The sequence below is a fragment of the Uloborus diversus genome, chromosome 3 (genome assembly GCF_026930045.1).
Source record: "Uloborus diversus isolate 005 chromosome 3, Udiv.v.3.1, whole genome shotgun sequence".
NCBI lineage: Eukaryota > Metazoa > Arthropoda > Arachnida > Araneae > Uloboridae > Uloborus > Uloborus diversus.
Window position 1 is genome coordinate 169,523,842 of NC_072733.1, and position 24,185 is coordinate 169,548,026.

Consider the following 24,185-nt stretch of genomic DNA (forward strand, 5'->3'; position numbering starts at 1 on the left):
AAAAATTTATGTAAAAAGGATTTCATAAGTTTTTACTTTTATTACTAACTCATTTTAAAACATTTTCATAGTTTAAATAAAGCACTTCTTTTCTAACATGCATCCTAGTTGCATTAAATGAAGACTTGGGGTATCAAAAAGTTTCTCATCCCATTAACCATCTGCTTTCAATTCTGAAAATAAGTTGCAGGATGTTTTGTAACATGTAAAATTTTCTGTTTTTAATTTTAAGTATGATTATACGTACAAAGCTCAAATATTTAAAAAAAATTTCAGTGGTTTGGGCTATATCGTTGGTTCTGGAGTTGCTAGTGCATTTGGTTACTGGTATTGGTCATTACGGGCAAGTACAAATTTTACTCTTCTTGTCTTGTACATCTAATGATTAATTTTTTATTGTGTAATGTGATAGATAAGAAGCTTCAGATAGTGACAATACTCTTCTTTTATTGCAACTTTACTCTACTAACTTAACATCATGGAATCGTTTTTTGTGGTAACCTCAAAGATTGTGTTTAAGAGCTCAACGCCTCATGATTAATGAGAAATGTAATGAAATGTTTACAGCTGCAGTTATTACCATTGAAACAAATGACATGTTGAGACGAGTGTGTCAGGAATTTGATTTAGAGTTGATATGTGTGGCAGTATCAAGAGTTCAAAAATTAAATAGTTGTGAATAAAATTTACTAAATTTATAATGATTCTTTATTGGACAATATATTTTTTTGTTGCAGTCATAGTAGATATTTTTATAATTCTAAAAAAAATAACTAATATAGATATGTATATATATGGGTCACTCTCGCAGAAACTCATTCTCAGGCGTCGTTAAAATTCATGAATGTTTTTTGAGCAATCACAATTGCTTATTGATCTCATTTGACTGTTTTGATGTCCTATCTTTTTATTTTCCCACCGCCACCCTCCGCACCCTGTCACCGTCGACCGGCTCCTCATGATGCTGCTCCTATAGCGAAAGCAGTCTCCAGGTTGCATCCATGCCCTACACACAGGCACATACATACGCAGCTACACACACACGCACACACACATATACACAACTACTTACACATTCATGCCTGCACACTGACACAAACACATATGCCTACATACTCATATCCCCCACACACACATACACACATTCATATACACAACTACCCACACACTTATGCCAGCACACAGACAAACACACATGCCTACACACAGATACACATACCCCTGCACACAGATACACATACCCCTACACACAAACACACATACCCCCACACAAACCCACACGCCTACATACACACACTTGTGATTGCGAAAAACATAATTTGAATTCAAGATCTCAAAATTCAAATTAATTTTTTTTATGACTGATACATATTTTAGAAGTTTAAATACATTTTAGAATCGAGTTTAACAAGATAATAAAAGCAAAATTTTTATGTTTTGTTTTAAAATATATTTTATATGCATCCATTGTTCTAGGATGCCATCCCCTCACTTATCCCCACTGTAAAAAAAATATAAATAAATAAAATAAAAAAAAATAGAGAAAAAACTTTTAAATAAAAAAAGAACCAACTTCAAAACTGCAGCTGGAAATTGCTCTATAAAGTAAAAAATAATTTCATTCTTTTAACAGCATCTATACTAATTTTAAACATATTTTTTGAAGTCAGCGCAAAAATGATAGAAAAAAAAGGTGTGGAACCATTTTTTGTTTACATTTTTCATGAATTCCATTCAAAATTCAAACGAAACATTTATATCGATACTATAGTGCCTAGAAAGAGTAGTGTGCCGACCGGCTCTTTTTCCCCCGTGATCCTTGAAGACAAATTTTAGGAAAACCGCTAGAGGGCAGTGGGATTAGGGAGCAGGTTAGATTTCGCGGTGTTTACATTAGTAGATGCCAGATTTTATTACAATTTAGTTCTGCATTTATCTTTTTTATGATATTTCATGAATATTTCATAAAACAGCGTTTAAAGCTTTTAATGGAGGTATCAAAGTTGAACATCAGAAGAAGAGTAAAGCTTTATCTTGTTTCGTACCAGGGTGCAAAAGTGGGTACAGAACATGCAAGGAATAAGTTTCGCTTTTTAAAACTCCAGCAGATGAAGAAAAACTAAAGAAGTGGAACTTTTCAATTCCCAGGTCAGACAAACTTTTTGATAAATATTGCTCAATTTCTGCTCTGCATTTGAAAAAAGATTTTATTGAAACTCATTTTAAGCATATTATAAATGGTGAGAAAGGTTTGGTGCCTCAGGGAAAAACCTTTTTTGAAAGATGAGGCAATTCCGACAATTTTCCCCAAATGCTTAACTAAAATATTGCCTAAGAAAAGGTCCATCAGGAAATATGCAGCTAAGAAAATGTTCCTCGTTTGAAAAAAATAAAACTTGATCTTTATGCAGATGAAACTGAAATAACCACATATATTGGGTTGTTCGGAAAGTCATTTCGTTTTTTTTGGGGAACATGAAAGACAGTTTTCGTATAATGAATAAATATTTTATTAAATTATATATTGGCCATTCTGGTCGAACACCTTTTGCCATCTTTCTGGCAGTAACATAATTCCCCTCTCATAAAAGTTTTGGTCCTTACTGGCAAAAAACTGGTTCAGGTGGTTTTTGACATCTTCATTTGAGGTAAAGGTTTTGCCATCCAAAAAATTTTGCAGGGACCGGAACAAATAGTAGTCGGAAGGCGCCAGATCTGGAGAATATGGTGGATGTTGCAGTACGTCCCATTCAAGCTGTAAAAGTTTTTGGCGAGTGACCAAACTTGTGTGAGGTCTCGCATTATCCTGGTGGAACACTACACCCTTCCTGTTGATTAATTCGGGCCTCTTCTCTTTAAGTGAATCATTCAATTTGTCCAGCTGATGACAATAGACTTCTGAATTAATCGTTGTATTGTCCGGCAAAAGCTCAAAAAAAAAAGATTCCTTTGACATCCCACCAAACGGAGAGCATCACCTTTTTTTGGTGAATGTTGGCTTTTGACACGCTTTGAGCCGGTTCATCTTTTCTGCTCCATGACCTCTTGCGTTTAACATTGTTGTGTACAACCCATTTTTCGTCCCCAGTAATAATCCGCTTCAAAAATGGATCATTTTCTTGACGTTTGAGGAGCAAATCACGCGCGTCAACGCGACGACACAAATTTCGCTCCGTAAGGACATGGGGCACCTACACATCGAGCTTCGAGGTTAAGCCCATGCCTTTCAAATGGCCATAAACAGTTGAATTTGACAAATTTAATCTCTCATCGATCTCTCGTGTGGTTATTCGCCGATTTGCATCAACTAATGCCTTTATCGCATCTTTGTCAGCTTCGACCGGCCTTCCAGACCGTGGTGCATCTTCGACATCAAAATTGCCGGATCGAAATTTTGTAAACCAGTTCTGGCACTGGCGTACTGTTAACACGCCTTCTCCATACACATCCGTCAATTTTTTTCTCGCTTGGACAGCATTTTTACCTTTTCTGAAGTAAAAAAGTAAAATATGACGAAAATGCTGCTTATTGCTCTCCATATTTAAAAGGGCACCAACCAAAAACTACTGCATAGAGTTAATAGAACTTTTTCACACACAAGCCTTGCAATATCAGCTCTCAAGACATATAATGGTTATGCGGCTTAAGTGTGAAGTTGGTTTCGAAAAAACGTAATTAAGTCCTCTGACGGGAAAAAAACGAAATTACTTTCTGAACAACCCAATAATTCTATTATAAGTGAAATTGATCATATTAATTCTCCTAACAAATATTGGGTTTGTATCAAATTAAAAAAATCTCCAAATGTTGTAGTTTTTTTATATAATGAAAATTATGTGGAAAATAATATCGACGTTATTAACCTGTATTATAAAAAGATAGTTATTAACCTGTAACAGGGGAGATGAAAAAATAGGATGTAACAAGGGTCGTGAGGTCTCAGAGACTGCTATATTTAAAAAATTCTTAAAAATCGTGTAATTAAGATATATTCCTGTAATTTCCCTCAGATGTTCTTTGAACTTTTATTAGCACAGGGAAAAAATATTTTTGAACTTTAAATCGAAATATACATTTTCCGAGGAAATTTTGCTACAATCTTAAGATTTTTCGAGAAAATCATATGTTGCAGTAAATAACTAACTACTCGTAATAAAAATGAATCTGTTATTTATTAATGAATTCATTTTAGTTGCTTAATATATACAGAACATTTTAGTACCAGAAAATTGATTATATCAAGTTACGGGAAAATTTTGACACCCCTTTAACTATTAGTATTTCGTGGAATAATTCAGCCTTTATTGTCCCTAAAACATCATTGCGTAACGTTTGTGAACATTTCAAACAACTCTTAGCATCATCTAGAATATTTTGCATCTCTTCCGCGTAACGCAGATAAGATAAATGAACCTATATCCGCGGCTCTAACGTTAAGAGCCTAATGTCTGCTACTGCCGAAAACAGTAACATTAAAGGGGAGGTGCGGTCTCATAGACCGCTTCTAAAGAATGCAATGAAATTTAAACCTGATGCACTCGCCTAAAGATACTGATAAGCAAGGGGGGTGTTCAAGGTCACAAAACAAAAAGCTATTGGAAAAAACATTCAATCGGACTGTTAATGAAATAGGGGTGATCGGATGAAATTTTGAGCGGTCTGTGAGACTGCACCTCCCCTGTTCAGGGTTAAAGTAGGAGAAAATTTACAAATCAATGTTAGGGGTAAGGAGATTCAGGAGCTGCGCTTCCTTTTAAAAGAACATTTTAAAGCTATCATAAGCAATGCTAGACAAAGGCGAGGGACTAGAGGGTTCTCCATTTGTTTTTAGGGATACATTTCTATCCCTATTTTACATGTGAGATAAAAGATAAAAATATATAAATACTTTTTTTTGACAGTGATAAAGTCAGATTCAAAAACTACTATTTCGATAACTATCAGCAACAAAACCGTTTGCTGACAGGTTCTATTATTTAAAGAAAGTTATAAAAATAAGCAAACTAGCAGTTTGACATTGATAAGTATTACAGAAAATTCAACAAATATTCAAGCCAGCTGTTTGCCAATTGCAGTTATTTGCAAATTAGTATGCAATTATACGTGATCGAAGCAAGTGGTCCTATTATTTTTTTAATGTAAGGAAATTCTCTGAAATTAAAGAAAAAAATAGGTCAGAGTCGGTACGTTTTCAAGTGTCTTCGACTCAGACTGCGAAGCCCTGATAATTTTAATTATCTTCAAGAATTTGGAAGCAGTTTTATATAAAAATAAGAGATGCTCAGTTATTAAATGCTTATAGTCTACTATTTTCATTGACGATAAATTAGCATTAGGTAATTTTGTATGGCTTCGGGACTTTTAAACTGGGAAATTAGCATGCAATCGCTGATTTAAAAAGAGTCTGATTGAGGAGCGCAGCGCCATCTGGCTTTTCCTCACATTTCACCTTGCCTTTTATCCTTCGATCAGCACACTACTCTGTCAAGGCACTATAATCGATACACAACAAGGTAGCCCATATAGGGGGGCAGGGGGGGGGCTCAAGACCCCCTTAGAAATTAGAACTTCCTTTCTTTTAGTACTTTTTTCTTTGCAAAAATATAAAAACATTTCTTCTCCAGTCATCAATGAATAAGTTATTAAAAAATTTCAAATTTTAATGACGCTAATCTGTCCTGAAATCGGTTTCCATGGGAAAATATCCTGCTAAGCCATGGTTAAAATATCTGAGCCTCCCCCCCCCTTAAAATTTTGCATTAGCTACCCATGATACACAAATATATTGTTATTAATGTATTGTATTCAAATTCTTTTAAAGAACCTGGGTCCATTAAAACTTGCATTTGTAATTGAATTATGGTTAAGTATGATTTTATCTGTTTTTGCGTCAACTTCGAAAATTAAGTTTAAAAGTAGTATAGATGCTTTTTTAACAGTAAGTTACCGACCTATTCCAGGGCTAAGGCAAAAATACATAAAATTCACCGCCAGCTCAGTTATTCTATCCGAGGACTGCAGTTTTGTGCTTTTTAGCACTCATCAGCCTGGAATAGTAAGAAACTGAGCTGGAGGCGGAAAACCTCTTAAAGGAGCCGAAAGAGCCAAACAAACTGGTAGCGTAATAACTGAGGATAACTGAGCTGGCAGTCTATTTTATGTATTTCTGCCTTAGCCCTGGTTTAGGGCTGGTAACTTACTGCAAAATACCTAGCTTTGAATACAATCTTAGAGTTGAACTGCACCATTGCTGTGGGGTCACTCCTCTGGTGTGCTAATTTTACATTTGCTACCAATTTTTTATAGCTTTTTTGTTCCTTTAAGAGGTTTTCTGCCTCCAGCTCAGTTATTTCCTATTCCGGGCTGATGAGTGCTATAAAGCACGAAACTGAAGTCCTCAGATGGAATAACTGAGCTGGCAGTGTATTTTATGTAGTATAGATGCTGTTCAAAGAATGAAAGTATGTTTTACTTTTTAGAGCAATTTCCAGCTGCAATTTTGAAGTTAGGTTTTTTGTTAATTTTTTTTATTTCATTCTTATTAGTGTAAATGTATTTCAAAAAAATAGTATGTCACCATCACAAAACTTCACCCTAGTTTTCATACAAATCCTGAATATTAAAAATTTTAACCGACTGGCATTGAAAACTAATCCTAATCACAAATACCAGAGACTGACAGGTCTACACATAAGAGACAGACAGGTCTGAAACTCATTCATCATGAAGGTTTTATTTTGTAATACCCAACTCAGAATCAAAATCTGAGTAAAAAATGAATCAGCCCTATGATCCTACCCTTAGGGTAGGAATTTTTTTCCAAATTTATATGGGACTAACTTCTGTCTATACCTTTCCAATAAAAAAAGATTCAAAATCGGACTATTCTGTAAAAAGTTAATGAGTGGTCATGCGTTAAAAAAAAAAAATCTGTGAATGAACAATAAATTACTCCTATTTTCCCACCCTTAGGTTAGGATTTTTTTTCCCCAAATTTACATAGGACCAACTTCAGGGTTTAATCTTTCCAATAATAAAAGAATTATCAAAATTGGTCTAATCTCTAAAAAGTTATGCATGGTCATACATTAAGAAAAAAAAACCTACAGATCTAAATCATCCTTATTTTCCCATCCTTAGGGTAGGAAGTTCCCCCAAATTTATTTAGGACCAATTTCGCTGTATGCCATTTCCAATAAAAATGAATTCTCAAAATCTGACTACACTGTAACAAGTTATTCGTGGTCATATATAAAAAAAATATATACTGGTTGACTTGAGAACCTCCTTCGTTTTTTCATCAGTTAAAAATACTTCAAAGCAAACAATCAGGAAGCTCATATTCTTGTACTTTTCATTTCAAAATATTAAAAACTATGTTACAAAAGATCCACTTAAAATTTAATTCTTATTAAAAATAAATTCTCAAAAGTATTCCCCATCAGTAGTAAATTAACTCCTCAGAATCACAATTAAAGGAAAAATTAATAGCAAAAGGTTTAGTAGATTACAGCTGCTAACAAACAATAGCACTGTAGCTTCTTTTGTTCTAAAATTTGTTGAAAACTTGTCTCTGGATTCATTTGAATTCGTAAAACCAAATAACGTTCTTTGCGTTTGTCCCTCTCTCTATTCACTTTTAAAACTTAAACTAAATAATATAATTCATGAAAACTGGGTCATCATAAGTCACATCTTGTTTAACGACATTTATATTATGAATAATCTCTGAGATTTGAGTTAGCGACAATAATCAAAATTTTGACAAATTTGTTAAATGTGTAAAGTGCGAGAGTGACACTAATGTGTAAATCGACAGAATTATTCTTAAGGATAAACTGGACTCTCTACTAATTTTCAGAATATTTAATTTGCCTTTTGTTTCTTATTCCAAACAATTTCCTTTCTTGTTTTCATTATTATTTAAGAATTATTGAATGGTTTCATTATTCTTCCATTAGCTTAGGTCTTTACAGTAATTGTGCCAGCTAACCCCCCTGCTTGTATATGTCACTTCTGTTGTACTATTTGTATGACTTTCTGATTAAATGTAGCAGCAATTTTTGAAGGAATATACAGGGTGTTCCGTTTTAACCTGCAAGACTGAAATTTTCGTAACCATTAGTCCTAGATGCATACTTCCCTAATATTTCCCTAAATATAAGTTAGGGGACCTAGGGACCGTATAAGAAGTTAAATTTTGTATTTTTTGACTCATTTTTATTTTTGCTTCAAACTTTCAATATCTTAACTCTGCATCTGATTTTGAACGTTTTTGCGATTAGAAGTATGCATCTATGACTAACTCTTGCAAAAATAGAGGTCTTGTAGGTTAAACGGAGCACCCTGTACACTCTATTAATATAGTATTCGCCCTTAATGAGTCTTTCCCTTATGTTGTAGATTTCAGAATTAATTTATTTAAATGCTGTGGATATTTTCAGAAACCAATTTTTTATTCCTAAAGCCATTTCATATACATCTATCCATATAAAATGCTTCATCACTTTCTATCCACTTTAAATTTTCTGAACTTCTTAAGCTCAAAATGACTTTTTGTGAGAATGACCCATACATATTGTCAATTCTCTTGAAAAAGTGCAATTTCTTATCCCAGTTTCATAACATTGGAATAGTGCTTTCAATTTATTTATTTTTAAATTATTATTTATTTGTCACTGTGTAAAAAACCAAATAACCGGCATTCAACTATGCTAAATAAAACTTACATATGTAGTGGTATCACTTGTGGTATCACAGTGGTACTAAAATGTTGTAGCTATCCACTGTCCCTAGTCAAAATTTTTGCCTTTGATGGTCTACCAACGTAGCAAATAGATCAATATGTATCTTTAAATTAGACTTTTACTATGCTTCAAGTATCCAAATTTGAAATCAAGTTTCTTTTTTGCTTGATTGCATATATTAACTTAAATTCTCCAGAATTTTGCTTCATTGCCATCCAACAGTTTTTACAGGCTTTCACAGGGTTGGCAAAAACCCGGGTTTTTTTAAAAAGCCCATGGACCCAGGTTTTTTTTGGTTTCTTAAATAAAACCCAACTAAAGCTGGGTTTTTTAAAAATAAATGTGGTTTTTTGTCTTTTTTAGGGAAAATGTGGGATGCTTGTAGCATATTGTAGTGTAAGGATATGGACAAAGCACAAAAATTGTCTTGGGGTAAAAAAAGCTGGAAAATTCAGCGTTTTCTGAAGAAAAGTAAAAAAGACGACAAAACCCAAGAATGGTGAAGTTTCAGATTATTTAGTTTCCATGATTACCAACAGTTAGGGCAAAGTTAAAAATAAAATCTATTGTTCGTTTGTTTTTAATTACTACATTTACTTTTTTTACGTTTTACTTTATTGTATTTCATTTTGTCATGCAAAACTATTGTAGAACCTCAAGTAGTTTAAATCCCTTTTTACTGAATTCCAGCTTAATATTTTCTTTGAATTTTATGTTGCCTGTTTTTCTATATTTGTGTGCAGAGTAAGAAATATTAAACTTTTTCGTAAGATGATGAAAATACTGTACATCCTATTCTGTTTTATGTCTGACCGTTTGTAAAATCTGTTAATTTCTAAAAACTATACCTTGTTTATTTGAGATTTGTGACGTGTTGGTTTGCAGAAAATAATTCACATGAAAGCCTTTTAGCTAAAGTAGTTTCCTCTGTACAATCTACAAATATTGAGAAAATCAGACGTGACATGACTTAGTCAAGATAATTTGAGTTATTTATTGACCAGTTAAAGAAAAAAGTTCATTATATTTATTTAAAATCTTTGAAGTATTTTTTTAATGCCGTTAAGAGTTAAGGAATACTATTAAAGTTCAAAATTCATTTTTTGTGTCCTTTGTCTGTGGTAAGAACAAAAAAAAAGGAAGTTTAAATTGTAAAAATATTTAAATTAATATTTTTTAAACTTCTCAGAAAATTTAAAAAAACCCAAAAGTGGGCTAAATAATGGGTTTTTTAAATGGGTTTTTTCAAAAAAACTCATTGGGTCCAACCCAATTGCTTCCAATCTGGCCAACCCTGATGACCACTACATGCAACTGGCAGTTGAAATAACTTCCTGTTTTAGTAGCATTCAATATAACTTTGTCAACAGAACAAGAGTTTTTTATGCAGAAATTTCTAAGCTGCCTGGTTAGGTGTATTTTTTATTGAAGGTAAATAGAAAAATAATTAAATCTGTCGTTGCCATCCTTACTTATAACATTATTGTGCATAATTGTACTTTTTATGTTCATATTAAGTAAACCTTAGTTCAAAATGTGTGAAATATTAAAAAAGTTAGCCATACTTAATGGCTTGTCAGTTTAAATGCGTTAAAATGTTATTATAAACCTTATAGTCAAAGGTAGCAGTTTGCTGCCCCAAACAAAAATGAAAACTGCTGTCCTTCCCCAGCATAAAAAATTTAAAAAATAATAATAAATTGTTCATAAATGTAAGTCAATAACACTTGCAAATAAAAAATGTGAAAAGAAAAACCATATTTATTAAGGCTATAAATTCAAGTAGACAGTAAAAGGGACAAATTCAAAACAAATACTAGAAGAAAAGTTTTAGCAGTGGCCTCAAAAAATTATCTGGTCAACATATTAAAAAGGGGGGGGGGACAGGCTGTGCTTTTTATTTTTAGTACTTAAGCACATATGCGCGTGTGCAAACTAAATATTCAAAACATGTCCTTTTCTTTTTTTTTCATTAACGAGGATATGCACAAATATATAAAGTTTTTGAAAAAGTTATTAAAAAAATGCAGTTAAACAACACTTGAATTTGATGTTGAGAAATTAGTTGCTTGTAATGAACAACATTTCGGATGTAGAATTCCTGTACTGATTTGTAATAATTCATCATTGTCCTGTGACATCTATATAAAACTCCATTATGAGTTAGGGGCGAAAGAAAGTTGATTCTGAAATTGCCACCCTTAATTCAAGTTCTGATTTTAATATAGCAGTGTATGATATCAGTGTTCTCCTGCATATCCAGGATCTTCATTGTTTCTTTAATTGTGAGAAACTTTCTCTTCCCTTGCTTAAGCTAAAGCAACACACTTAAGTATCTCTATGTTAAATCAATATTCTCATTTAAACTAGAAAATACATAGTTTTTTTTTTATGCACTTACAAAGCGATGTTTCTTTGAGAATACTTTGCTCCACTGATGCTGAAGGCATGAAATACATCCACAAAAACCATATCTAAAGGCCAGTAATGGTGCCGATACTAGTCCCCGCGATTCTCTTTTGAAAATTTTTTCTGCTGTGGACAAGGAACTTACATTAGCACTAAAATTTATTCTTCCTGAAGAACTAAAACTCCTGTTATAGCCATTTCACATAAGCTGAATCGCGTTCTTGTGTCAGACCACTGTATTTATTTTTATTTTAGACAATAAATTTGAAGAAATATTAATTGATTCTTCAATCAAAATCAAAGAAATCTACTTTAATCATAACATTTGAAATTTACAAATTTAATCCTCAATATCTCAAAGAGAAATGAGCTTTTATGTGATTTTCTGCAGTTAAACAAAATTACATGTCTTGTCTTTCTAAAAAATGCTAATATGCTCCCTGGTGAAAAGTTAAAAAAATACAAATATGACAACCAGCAACAGGCTCTGGGCCCAGCCAGGCTGGTCCAAGTCGGTTTATAAGTCTCCAACAAAGATCAATGGCCCTCTTAAAGCTATATACCCCCTTGCTCATTATCCCCTGTTCCGGTAAGCTGTTCCAAGTGCCCATGACCTTACTAAAGAAGTAATTTTTCCTAATTTCCAGGTTAGACTGAGATTTGAATAGCTTAAAACAATGACCCCCTCATCTTGCTTTTGGTGCAAAAATTTAACCCATTAACATCTTTCATTTTGATAAGTTTAAACAACTGAATCATGTCCCCTCTGACTTTTCTTTGCTCCAGGCTATACATATTAAGCCTATTAAGTCTGTTATCATAGTCTAAATCTGAAAGTCTGCTTACAAATCTAGTAACCCTTCTTTGAACCCTTTCCAATACAGAAATATCTTTCCTGAGATAAGGAGACCAAAATTGAACAGACCAAAATGAGGTCTTACTAATCTCCTATATAAAGGCAGAAGAACTTGCCTAGATTTGTTTAAAATAGATCTATTGATAAACTCAAGCATTCTGTTGGCTTTGTTACTTGCAATGCTGCACTGTTAACTAAACTTGAATCCCTGATTTATTAAGATACCCAAATCAATAACGTTTTCTGTCTGACTAATCACCAAACCCTGTAAATAATAACTCTCACACTTATTTCCATGACCTAAGTGCAGCCCTTGACATTTCTCTACATTAACTGCCATACCCCACTTATCCGCCCATTTAGTAATATGATCTAAAGCCTCTTGAAGCTGTTTTACTTGTTCTTCATTCTCTGCAATCCTCATAACTTTTACATCATCAGCGAAACAATGTTTTCAGAAATATTTTCATCAGTCATTCATAAAAATAATTAACAGGACAGGCCCTATTCATGCTTCCAGAAATATTTTCATTGATGTCATTCATAAAGATAATAAACAAAAGAGGCTCTAAAACTGATCCCTGAGGAACCCCGCTTAAAACATCACTCCATTTAGAATGATGTCCTCTCACAACTACTCTTTGCTTCCTACCAGTGAGCCAATTTCCAACCCAAAGTAAAGTTTTTCCTCCTATTCCTATGTGCAAAAAAGTGCTGTTGCAATTCTCCAAAAACATGTAAGTGCAAAATAACAATTTTTTTGGAGAACTGCATATAGATAAATATATATATATATATATATATATATATATATATATATATATATAAAGTAGATAAATAATAACAACTTTATTGTTTTTTTAATAAAGCGAAATCACATGAAGTTAGGTGCCCACAAGAAGTATTCATGGGACAGATTGGCCAATTGAAATTTTTAGAGGGGTTAATTTTATAAAGTTCTTGATCTAATTTGGAGAGTCATTCTTGAGGGGCGGGGGGTGCCATTGCCTTTAAGTAGGACCAACACCCTTGGTGAAGTCACAATCAGATTATGTTTTAAATAAAATCCCAATGGCAAAAATATAAAAATTTCTTTTGACCCATAACATGTTGAGCTTGTTACTTATTCTACATTTAAAAAATTATAAAAGGAAAAAGAACTGAGTTTAGAAAAAAAAACCTTTTATAGGATTGCCCTTTGGAACTCTCTTTTAAGTATTTATAAGGAAATTTTTAAAATCCACTAGTTGCAAACTTTTTTTTTTGTATTATGGAAAAAATTAGTCTATATACCAAATTTCATGTTCTTACTCTTTACTGTTTTCCTGTGAAACATTCTGCACACTCACATATACCAGCTCCTCCTTTTATTATATGCATAAATTAAAGTCTCATTATTTAAAATTCAGAGAACTTGGTTAAAGTAGTAACAATGTTCGTAAAGCTGTATAATTTGCAGTATATCTCCAATCCTTTTAAAAGCTGACAAGTTTGCTTGCAAAGTTTAAAAGTACATAAATGTTTAAAATATTTCAAGAATCAGCATTATTGGGGAAAAAAAAGGAAATTGTTTTGTTGATTCCAAATTTTCTAAAAATTACATTGTCTTTTTTGCTACTGCAGTGGTTTAGATTTGTATTGTTTCCTTTTATCTTCATAGAATTTTATTTTAGGTAACTCCACCCCTTGGAATATTGTCTGTGATACTTTGTTTAACAGTACTGATTGAACCACCTCGTGGACAAGCAGAAGGTGGTATTTCTTCTGGTAATAACAGTGTGTTTCAAGACATCATTGAAGTTGTAAAAATGTAAGCATATCTTTAAATTTTCATTCATATTTATTTTTTAAAGTATAAGTTAGATTTTTTGTCTCTTTGTTCACCATACAAAAGCTTATTTTGTATTTTTACATGAAAGTACTTAATTGAGTAAAATAAAGAGTAAGTAAAGATAATACTCACTCTGGCCGATATGTGACTTACAGTAAAAACATTCAATAAAGTAAATGTTCAGCTATTTCTCATTCATGGAGCAACTTTCATTTTGGCTTCTTTATTTTTACTCTCAAGAATTTTTTTTGTTTGTAATAGTTTTCCTTGCTGTTTTAAAGCAAAATCAATGGCTAATGTACACTCTGGTTTCTTGCTGTCTCAATTTCACTTTAACAGCTTCCAGTGAACATATCTTGATAGAAAATCTTGACAACTTGATGTCAAAGTTTTGTAAATGATTCCAAAAAGCAGCGATAAACTTGACAAGCTATAATGCAAACATTTTCTCTGTAGGCAAATGAAGCACCTTTGTTATTTTTATTAGCAATTGTTTGGTTTTGTTTTGTAATTATTTGTAAGATAAATTCATTGACATCATCAGAGGAATGCTCAGTAGTTTTTGTGCATTTTTATGTTGTAGCTGATAAGTTATTCAGCTAGTATTCTCATCTAGAATAAATTTTATGTTTACCAGAAAGTGAAATTACAAATAAATAATATGTTAAATATTGAGCATAAAAGCAATACACAGCATATCAAAATTTGAATACTAAACTAACAACTAAATTATAAGAACATAGCATGTATAATAAATCAAAATGTCTTACAAAACTGTAGTTTTGATAAAAACATAAACTCATTTACAAGAAGCTTATTGTTTTAAAATAATTTTAAAGTCTTAAATCTAGCATCCCCACCTCAATCAGTTGCATTGAATCTATTTTTCCTTTAAAGATTTTCAAACTTATATAAATTCAAAACTTTAAAACTCACAAAAATTTTCTTGAACTTTACTCAATGGGAAGGGTAGAAACTGTGCAACTAATTCACTGCATTTCTATGATAAGGTTATGTCATTCAATAACAGAAAGTACTTAGATGTGTTTGTATTGACTTTCTAAACGCTTCAAATACAGTATCAAATGTTGTTTTTTTTAAGCAAACTAGCTCAAATTGAAGGGCAAACATAAAATTGGGTTTGAAATTGGCTTTCTGGGGGGAAATAAAGAGTAGTTCTTAGATAATTTTTCTCAGTGGACTGCTTTAATTAGTATTCTACAGGGTTCAGTTTTTGAGCCATTGTTGTCTAATATTTTTATTGATATTATTAGAAAGCTTTAATGGGAACATCAATCTTTTTGCAGATAATGTCAAAGTTATGGAAATTTTTGACAATGAAGAGCAAGTGAAAAGTTTTTTCAATAGGATTCAGATCAGATTTTTAAGTGGGCAGTTTGATGGGATGTGTTGGTCAAGGTTGGAGAATGCCAATGGCTCCCTTTTGGTTATGGAAATAAGCATGCAAGCTATTATTTAAGGGGATCTATCATTAGAGAAAAATAAAGAAACAGTTGTTGATTTGAATGTCTAAATTGAGGCAGTGAGAAGCAAAGGGATGTAAGTGGCAAAATTAAAACTTTGAAGATAACCAGTACAGGACAGCAGGGATAAAAGTTCTGTGGGAAAAATCTTCCCTTTGAAATGGCTCAATGAAAAAAAAAAGATAAGCATATTTTGTCAGTACCAGGTAAAATGAAATGTTGCAGCACACCGATGGCAGCTATATAAATCAGGCCATTGGCATCCTGAATATTAAAAGCTAAGTGCATGCATCACTGATATCCTTTAGTAGCCCTGATAGGTTCTGCTATGCAGTATGATTTAGAAAAAAATTTCAATGAACGCCTACCTAGGACCTTATCTTTAAACGCATTTTCTCAAAACTTGAAAATATTCACTTACATCCCTTTGCTTCTGACTGCTTTAATTGATCTATATTTTGAAGTGCGGCATAGGGAGTAACAAAGCTAATAGATTAAGTTTTATCATTAGGTGCAGCTCACAATAATTCTGAGGAAGTTCTGTTTTTATTCATAAGTTTAGTAAGACTTTGTTTAGAGTATGCTGTTGATTTTTATCATTCCACATGTTATATATTATGCTTCCAGTCTTTTACAAAAAATAATACATCTCCAAAGGAAAAAAAAATAATGAAATGCAAAAAATTACTATGCAATATTATTTTTGCAACATTGTATTTTAAAGCTATATATTGCTGAAATTTTTTTTTTTTTTTGCTTTAGTAATTATTTTATTCTATTGTAGACCATCATTTTTATGGGTAACCTTGGGCTTTACTTGTGTGACATTTTCTGTTGGAGCATTGGCATGGTGGGTACCTGATTTCATGACAAATGCTCTTCATGTGAAAGGTGAAATCCCAGACAAAGCACAGTAAGTGTTTCCCTGCTGTGAGCTTATATTTCTGTGTATGTGGTTGTAAGAATGTGTTATGTAGAATTAAGCTTTTCAGTGCTGTTAACTGTTGCAGCAGTTGGTGCAAGTCCATGATTGCCATGATATTGAGTGCTATAGTTAAATTTCAGTGTGTCAATTGATTTTTTTTCTCATCAAAAGCAGAGACATAAATCAGAAATCTCCTATCATCTCTTGGGAATAGATTGAACTTATCTATTCCTAAGAGAAGCAGTGGTGAAAGTATTCTACAATGAAACGATTAATCAAAATATACAACACCCTTGTGATGGCGTAAGTGTGTAATGCAGTGCAAATATATTTCACTGAATTACTCTTGACTGATGGGCACACAGTGCCCAGATACAAGGGCGCCCATATAGGGGGTAAGGGGGGGGGGGCTGAGGCCCCTCTTTGAAATTAGAACTTCTTTGCTTTTAGTACTTTTTTCTTTGCAAAAATGTAAAAACATTTCCTCTCCAGCAATTAATGAATAAGTTATTAAAAAAGGTCAAATTTTATTAACTCTAATCTGTACTGAAATCGGTTTCTATGGAGAAAATATCCTGCTAAACCATGGGGAAAATATTTAAGCCCCCCCCCCCTTAAAATTTTGCATATGGGCACTCTTGCCCAGATATAAAATTTTATGTTTTGCTGGAATTACATTTATGTGTCAAGAAACTCTTGTTCTCTAAATTCTGTCAAATTTTCTTAATAAACAAGAGTTGCTGCCGCCTGCCTTGTCTAGTGGTCAGAGATGTCTGACTGCGACAGGAAGGTCCGGGTTCGAATCCCGGCTCGGGCATCGACGTACTTTCTCTCTCCTGTCCTTGTCTTTTCTTTGTGAGAATGTGTTGTGCTGTGAATGGTTTCCTGCCGTATAAACGGGTCCTTATGGCATGCATATACTGTAGAAGTCTGACTTCACACCAAATTACAGTATAGTTTTCAAAGTGAAGCAGTGCACCCCAAATTGCCAGTTTAGCTGGCACACAACAACAACAACAAACAAGAGTTGCTCACTAGGGTGGTTTGAAAAAATCATTTAAAAAAAAATTTTTTTGGAATTGCATTACCTCTCAAAAACTGTAGTTTGGTATCTTCAATTGAACAAAAATTTAAAAAACTCATTTGTCATCTTCAATTCGGACATAAGGCTGAAAGTTTGAAAAAAATAGCCAAAAATTGAATTTTTCAAAAAATAGTAAAATTTTTTTTTTTTTATTTTTTTTTATAATGCAACAGCTATAAATTGTTAGCATATAGCGTACTTTAAACCTAAAAAATATTTTAAAGCTTTTACATAAGATCTTTAGTTTGTACTAGCCATCAACTTTCTCCATTAATATGATGCTTTTTTTTTCTTTTTTTTAAGTCCAAAATTATACAAGTATTTGAACTTTTAATTTTCAACAGAAAAAAAAAAGTGAATCTTTCGAACATTCCTGGTAACAATATATAAAAAGCATTTTAAATAAATTCACTCACTTAGGAAATGATTATTTTAATTACTTTTTTTTTCTCATTCTCCGCTTTAACCAGAATTTTGCTTAACCAGTTTATATCTCTGGTCCCAATTGAGCCGGTTACTTGAGAGTCTACTGTATTTTATTTAAGATGATTTACTGGTGCCTTGAGTTATTGGGTCCTAGTTAAGATATTTTTCCAAATCTTATCTAAAAATATGCTTTAAATGGGTTTATAAAATTTTTTTAAAAATTACTTGAAAAGTTTAATTTTTGTTTTGAAATATAAATGTGCACCCTTTTAACTCTTTGGAGTTTCAGAAAACCTGTTCCTTTGTCTTCAAAGTAAAGTTAATATGTACTACAAGTAAAGTTATAAAGTATCATTGTAATGAAAAAAAAATAAAATAAATATATGAAAATGTCAACGCTTATTTTTTTTTCTTTTTACGTCTTTGTTTTTGCATAGTCTTATTGCTGCCTATGAAGGGAGACATGCTAAAAAAGTGTAAGAGTTATCTTGATACAGCAAATAATATTTTCCCCCATTTCTTTAATGTGCCCATTTTTAGTTGATTTATAATTGGTCACATTGAAAGAAAAATAGTGTAATAATAAGTATTTATGTGTTATATGTTATTGCATGTTGTACACGTTACATGTTTTTAAAAATGATCACATGTTTGTGTTTTCTTTTTTGTTTCTAAATTTATTTATGACTGAACAATTTAATTTCATTTAGATTTTGTTGATTTTTCAACTTTTATACTTAAACTTTGTTTCAGAGTTAGCTTGGTGTTTGGAGTTATTACTTGTTTTGCTGGCATAGCTGGTGTTGTATTAGGTTCTTTGAGTTCTCAGTTCTATAGAAAATACAACCCTAGAGCTGATCCATTAATTTGTGCATATAGCATGATAGCAGCTGTACCTTTGGTATTTACTGCATGTCTCATTGCTGCGTCAAACACTACATTAGCTTACGTAAGTTTCATTTTGACGTTATTTTTTATTCTAACATAATAAATTTGAGCATATTACTTTGTATGTTGCATGATGTACAGGTTATATGCTGCTTACTTGTTTTAATGCATTATAGGAATGCTTTTGGTTTTATGGTTAACTTTGTTAATGCTACATTTTAAGCCCTCATATGATAGAATTTAAACTAAAAACTGCTTAATATTCAGTTTTAAATGGATGAGGCAGTTGTAAATATAGCTAAACTGAAAATTTATATATAAACACTGCAGAAAAATGTTGATTTTTTGGATTTTGATTCCAATTTATTTTATGTAGGCTTTAATATTTTTTGGAGTTACACTTTTATGTGTAAATTGGGTGCTTGTTGCTGATATAGTTTTGGTATGTATAAATTTTTCTTCATTTACTTGGATTCTATTTTCAGTAATTGTTGTAGCTTCTACACTTACAAACCTTCTTTTTTACATGTTTTTCCCTTTTCTATGATAACTTTTGTGATCGTAACCGGAGATTTAGGAAAATAATATGTAGGATTCATTTACGTGTCACATTAAAAGAGCATCTAATCACTAATGCATTAAAATTTTTCTATCAAGAAAAGTTATCACATTTCCACTAGTTTTTGCTAGAAATAAATTTTGTAGATGAAAGTGAAGATTGTTGGAATAATTGATGACTGAAGAGTGTAAAGAAAAGCAAACTATACTCGAAAATACCATCTTGTTTTCAATCCAGTTTTTGGTATCAATTACATTTAAGTTTTAGTTAAATTTAGAAAAACTAAAGTCAATACACCTATAACTGATTGGTTGAGGACGCTAATGAAACTGAAAATATAACAAAAGGCTCTAAGATTTGAACAAAAGCATTATAGTGCTTAAAGACTCTCCACAGTATTATTTTCATTTTAATCCATTGAGTGAGGAAACATTTTCTTATTTATCTGAACTTGCAATAGGTCTTAAGCAATACTTTCTATTCTTATTCAAGACAGCTAATGTAATAAAGGTTTTTGCATTATCATTAAACTTTTCTGTAATATTAGAAACACATTGATATTTTGTCCGTTTCAACTCCTTTAAACTTTCCTAGTAGTAAAGAGGGTAGCAGCCTTCAGGCTTAGTTTTTGAATTTATGTATGAGTTTTTTCATTTGCATGCCTCTCTTGCACATAGGCTGTTTTCTTGGGGTTACTTTGTGCTGTGGGAAAAGAGATATCTGTATTATCATTCAAGATTAAAATTATGTTTTATTACAATTGAGAATTTGTCCATGTGACATATTTGTGTTCAACTGAATATAATTGAGGGCAATCAAATACTTCATTTGGAGACTATTCATTGCAAGAAACATTAGTTTGGTAAAACTTGTAACTAAGTACAAATACTTTTCATGTGCCAAAACATTTTAACTTTTTATAAAGTCAATCCAGGTCAACCAATGCACTTTTACAAATTGTCCCCATCTGACCATCTACCATTTTGATGAAATTTTATAGAAATGTACACATGCTTTTGAAACTAATATGCAAATTTTAATCTTCCAAGATCCAAGTCCTGAGAATCTAAGATCACTTAACTAATACTCCAAAATTTTTAGAGCAGCTTTGTGAAACAAATTGCCCTGCTAGCTTGCAGAAAATTTTACTACATTGGAGTTCTGAAATGTTGGGAGCTTCAAGTAATCTTTGTTAATACTTACTAGTGTTTTTGTGAGTTTAAGCTCATTAGCATTTGTGTCCCAGGAATATAAACATTTGGAAAAACTCAGTAGGGATTTTTTTTTTTTGATTTTCATAAATTCTAAGCAATACTCATTCAAGAGCTCGTACTTTGTCTATTTTTTCTATTGAAAAAATAGCTTTTTGATGCAGAGCTCAAGTATTAATTCTGTAAAAGATATTGTTATCCAAAAGTGGATCAAAATACTCCACATCAAAAAAAGCTTATTTTCACCATTGGAAATAACTCCTCCCCCCCATCAGAATGTGTTTTATAACTGTGTTCTTTTCACTAGGAGAAAAAGTGAGTTTCTTAAATCCAGAAAAATATTTTACCCCCAAGTTTCGTCAAGAGTTTACATGCATGCTGCACAAAACCTAATGAGATTAAACTAAGCAAAACTTGAAATTTCTGAGTGAGGGCTTTGGGATGCAAAGGCATGTGTTCCAGTTAGGTGGTTAGCAGAGCACAGGACCCCCAGTGTTAAGTTCCCTGGAATGCTTGGTACTCATTTTACCAATCGAAATTTATAGAGGTATGTGACTATGCACAAAAGACGAATGTATTAATTACAAAAAGTACTTTGAGCTACCAAAATTTTAGGCCCCCAGTGTAATGGAACACTCTGCAAGCTCAACCTAAACAAGGTAATTCATAAAAATAGTTTTTCCAGCTCATTTTTTCATTCTTATTTCAGGGCTGTCCTTCAAAAGATAAATAAAAATAACCTTAATAACATGCATGGCTGGAAAGCTAAAAATTGTTCCTATTGCAATCAAAAAATGAAGATCCAATTTTAGAGTGGAAATCACAGAAAGAATAATGTCTACAGCTGAGTAAATTAGCGATGAAATTCTTAAGCGCTCCTCCGTAAATGCTTATATTTTTGCATTACGACTTAAAAGTACTGCTATTTAACTATCTATTAATCTAATATAATAATGTTTAGTGAGTGTAAGCTGTGAGAAATATTTTTTAATATTACATTAAGTTTTATGCTTGTTTTGCATACTTTTTGTTTTTAGTCTGTATAATTTTCATGCTACATGTTATTCTTATGTTGCAGCAAAATTATATTCATTCTTTGTTAATAACTTTATTTATCAGTTTCTTGCTACAGGAATGCTTAAAGCAATTTTATTTGAAAAATATTTTCCCTGTTGGTTAACTGGCAAAATTTATCCGGTTATAAATCAAATGAATCATTAGTGTTTTTCTCATTTCATTTTAAAAGTCCTAGAATTTAATTACTCATGCTTGTGCCAAGTGAATATCAACTATGAGAATTATTTTTTAATAAGTCGCCCAGTACACTTTTATGCTACATCATATTCTTTTTTTTTTGCAGAAAATTACATTTGTCTATTGTTAATAAATTGATTATTTCAGAAAGGGCGTAAGTCCAATGGATTTCCGTAGGACTTATGCCCTTTCTTAAATAATCGATTAAAATATATTCATCATAGTTTCTTGTAAAAAGTGTGCTTTAAAAAAATATTTGTAAAACATTTTTCCGCAGATTAATCCACTAAATTTGACTGATTACGAATAATCGACAAAGTGGCCAATTATGGCCGATTAATTGGTGCATTCCTATTTCCAACATCATATTTCTCCAACCAACATGTGAAATGATGGGTCTTTGATTCATAATTTTTTTAATATTAATTTCATCCAATATGAATAATTTATACAAAAAGTAATAGGTATACACTTTATAAAAATATTATAAACTACAACCGGTCCAAAAAATATAGACACTAGCAGAAAATATAATTCACAGTAAAAATAAGAATGAGGGTATTTCATTTCGTATGTGTATAATAATAAGTAGTAAGTGAAGCACAAGTTATGGTTAATTTATTTGAAAAATTATCATGTGATTAACTTATTTAGAAAAACACAAAATGGGATGTCTCATAATTATAGGCAGTTTTTAATTTATTAGTTATGGTTAAGGTAGAGAAACACAATTAAAAATGTTAATATGGAATTGTGTTCCCATTAACATTTTTTCTTCCATTATTATCCATGGATTATGTGTTACAAAAAATGTCAAATTAATGAAGTGCGGATTATATGCTGTGGTGTATCATCTGTGCCTCCATTTACAGGAGATTCCATCAGCAGAGACCATTTCATAGCCTGTAGGATTGGTCAATTTACATAGTTTAATTTTTTTCTCTTATGTGATTCAGACTGCATGAAATAAACAACCTTACAGTCTGGGAAGAAGCACTCTCCGTTGCACTAAAGTAGACCATTTGCTCCTTTGTCTTGACTTCTTGTCTTTAAGTAATTAGTGTACTATCAACAAGATTTCGAGAAAAAAATAATTTTTTTGGATTAATTTTGATTATAAATTAAAAATTATTACTTTTTCACGTTTTTAATTTAGCTGCTGAAACTGTGTGCAAAATCAAAACAGCTTCTTTATTTAGCATTGTATTATTGGTAGGTCATACAAAGGTTTTTTTCTTCAGGTCAATTTTAGGACCTGGGGATCATGCACAAGAAAATACAGTTCCTCAAAGTACTTCAAACATGTGGTTTTCTATTGAAAGTATCAAGTTTTGAATTATCTATTGATAGAGTTCATAAATGGGTCCTGGGTCGAAAAGTTGACCTCCATTTTCATATAAATTTTGTGTTTCATGTTTCAACATGTTTTCCAATGGATTTAAGTCTGGACTAAGCGATAGCCTGTCCATGTCATTGATGATATTCATGTTGAACCACATATTTGTTAAGTAAGATACATGAATAAGCCTTTTGTCTTGCTGAAATGCATAGTTTGGTCCACCCAGCAAATCCTATCTTCGAATAAAATGGTCCTCTAATATTTGTTTATAGTCATGAAAGCTCATTTTCTTGCTATAAATTGCCAAAACTGTTTGTTGGTTAAATGCAAAACCAGCACAAAATGTAACATTAAAACTGATGAGAGAATATAATGTCTTATGTTTATAAACTGCTGTTAACAACACCTCTGTAGTTACATGAACAAGTAGAACTGGGATGGACCCAATGAGTATAAATTTTACTAGCATGATTAAGAAAGGAACAAAAAGCTTTTCTTGTAGAGAGCAAAATGGAGAATCAGCAATGACCTCGGGGTGGTTTTAGATTCAATGAACAAACGTTTTTGGCAATTTGTAGCAAGAAAATAAACGCTCATGACTATCAGCATCATCAATCTGTATTTCAGCAAGACAAAGCACCCACTCATGTCACTCACCAAATATGTTTTTCCCCATGAATAATATCAATGTCGACATGCTTTCCATTGGATTCAAATCTAGACTATCGCTTAGTTCAGACTTAAATCCAATGGAAAACATGTTACATCTAGTACGAAAAATTATATGAAAATGGGAGCCAATATTTTTTGACCAAGGACGTTAAATGATCAATAGAACATGGTGTAACACATTTCCATTATGAACTCTTCCATTGATAATGCAAAACTTGATACTTTCAATGGAAAACTGTTTAAAGAAATTACAAGTTTTGGAATCGCATTTTCTTATTAACATTTGTAACTGTTTTTTAACTTTAAATATAATGGGAAATAAAAATTTGTCTATAGTTATGAGACACCACTGATTTTATTTTTTGTTTTTCTTCGTAACTTTGATGCACGTTGTTTCGCATGAATTAACCTGAACTTGTGCTTCATCTATCACTATACACACATGAAATAAAAATCCTCCCATTCATATTTTTATTGTGTATTGTATTTTATGCTTTTGT

At 31.9% G+C, this 24,185-nt stretch overlaps 1 protein-coding gene across 1 annotated transcript in view; it reads left to right on the plus strand.

Moving 5' to 3' along the window:
* Positions 1 to 24,185, plus strand: part of LOC129218359 (protein spinster homolog 1-like) — a 48,371-nt gene that overhangs the window by 15,606 nt on the left and 8,580 nt on the right. The window contains exons 4-8 of the mRNA XM_054852603.1: positions 277 to 343; positions 13,686 to 13,822; positions 16,112 to 16,240; positions 18,516 to 18,711; positions 19,027 to 19,092. Coding sequence (XP_054708578.1) covers positions 277 to 343; positions 13,686 to 13,822; positions 16,112 to 16,240; positions 18,516 to 18,711; positions 19,027 to 19,092 — 595 coding nt within the window. The remainder of the gene's footprint in view (positions 1 to 276; positions 344 to 13,685; positions 13,823 to 16,111; positions 16,241 to 18,515; positions 18,712 to 19,026; positions 19,093 to 24,185) is intronic.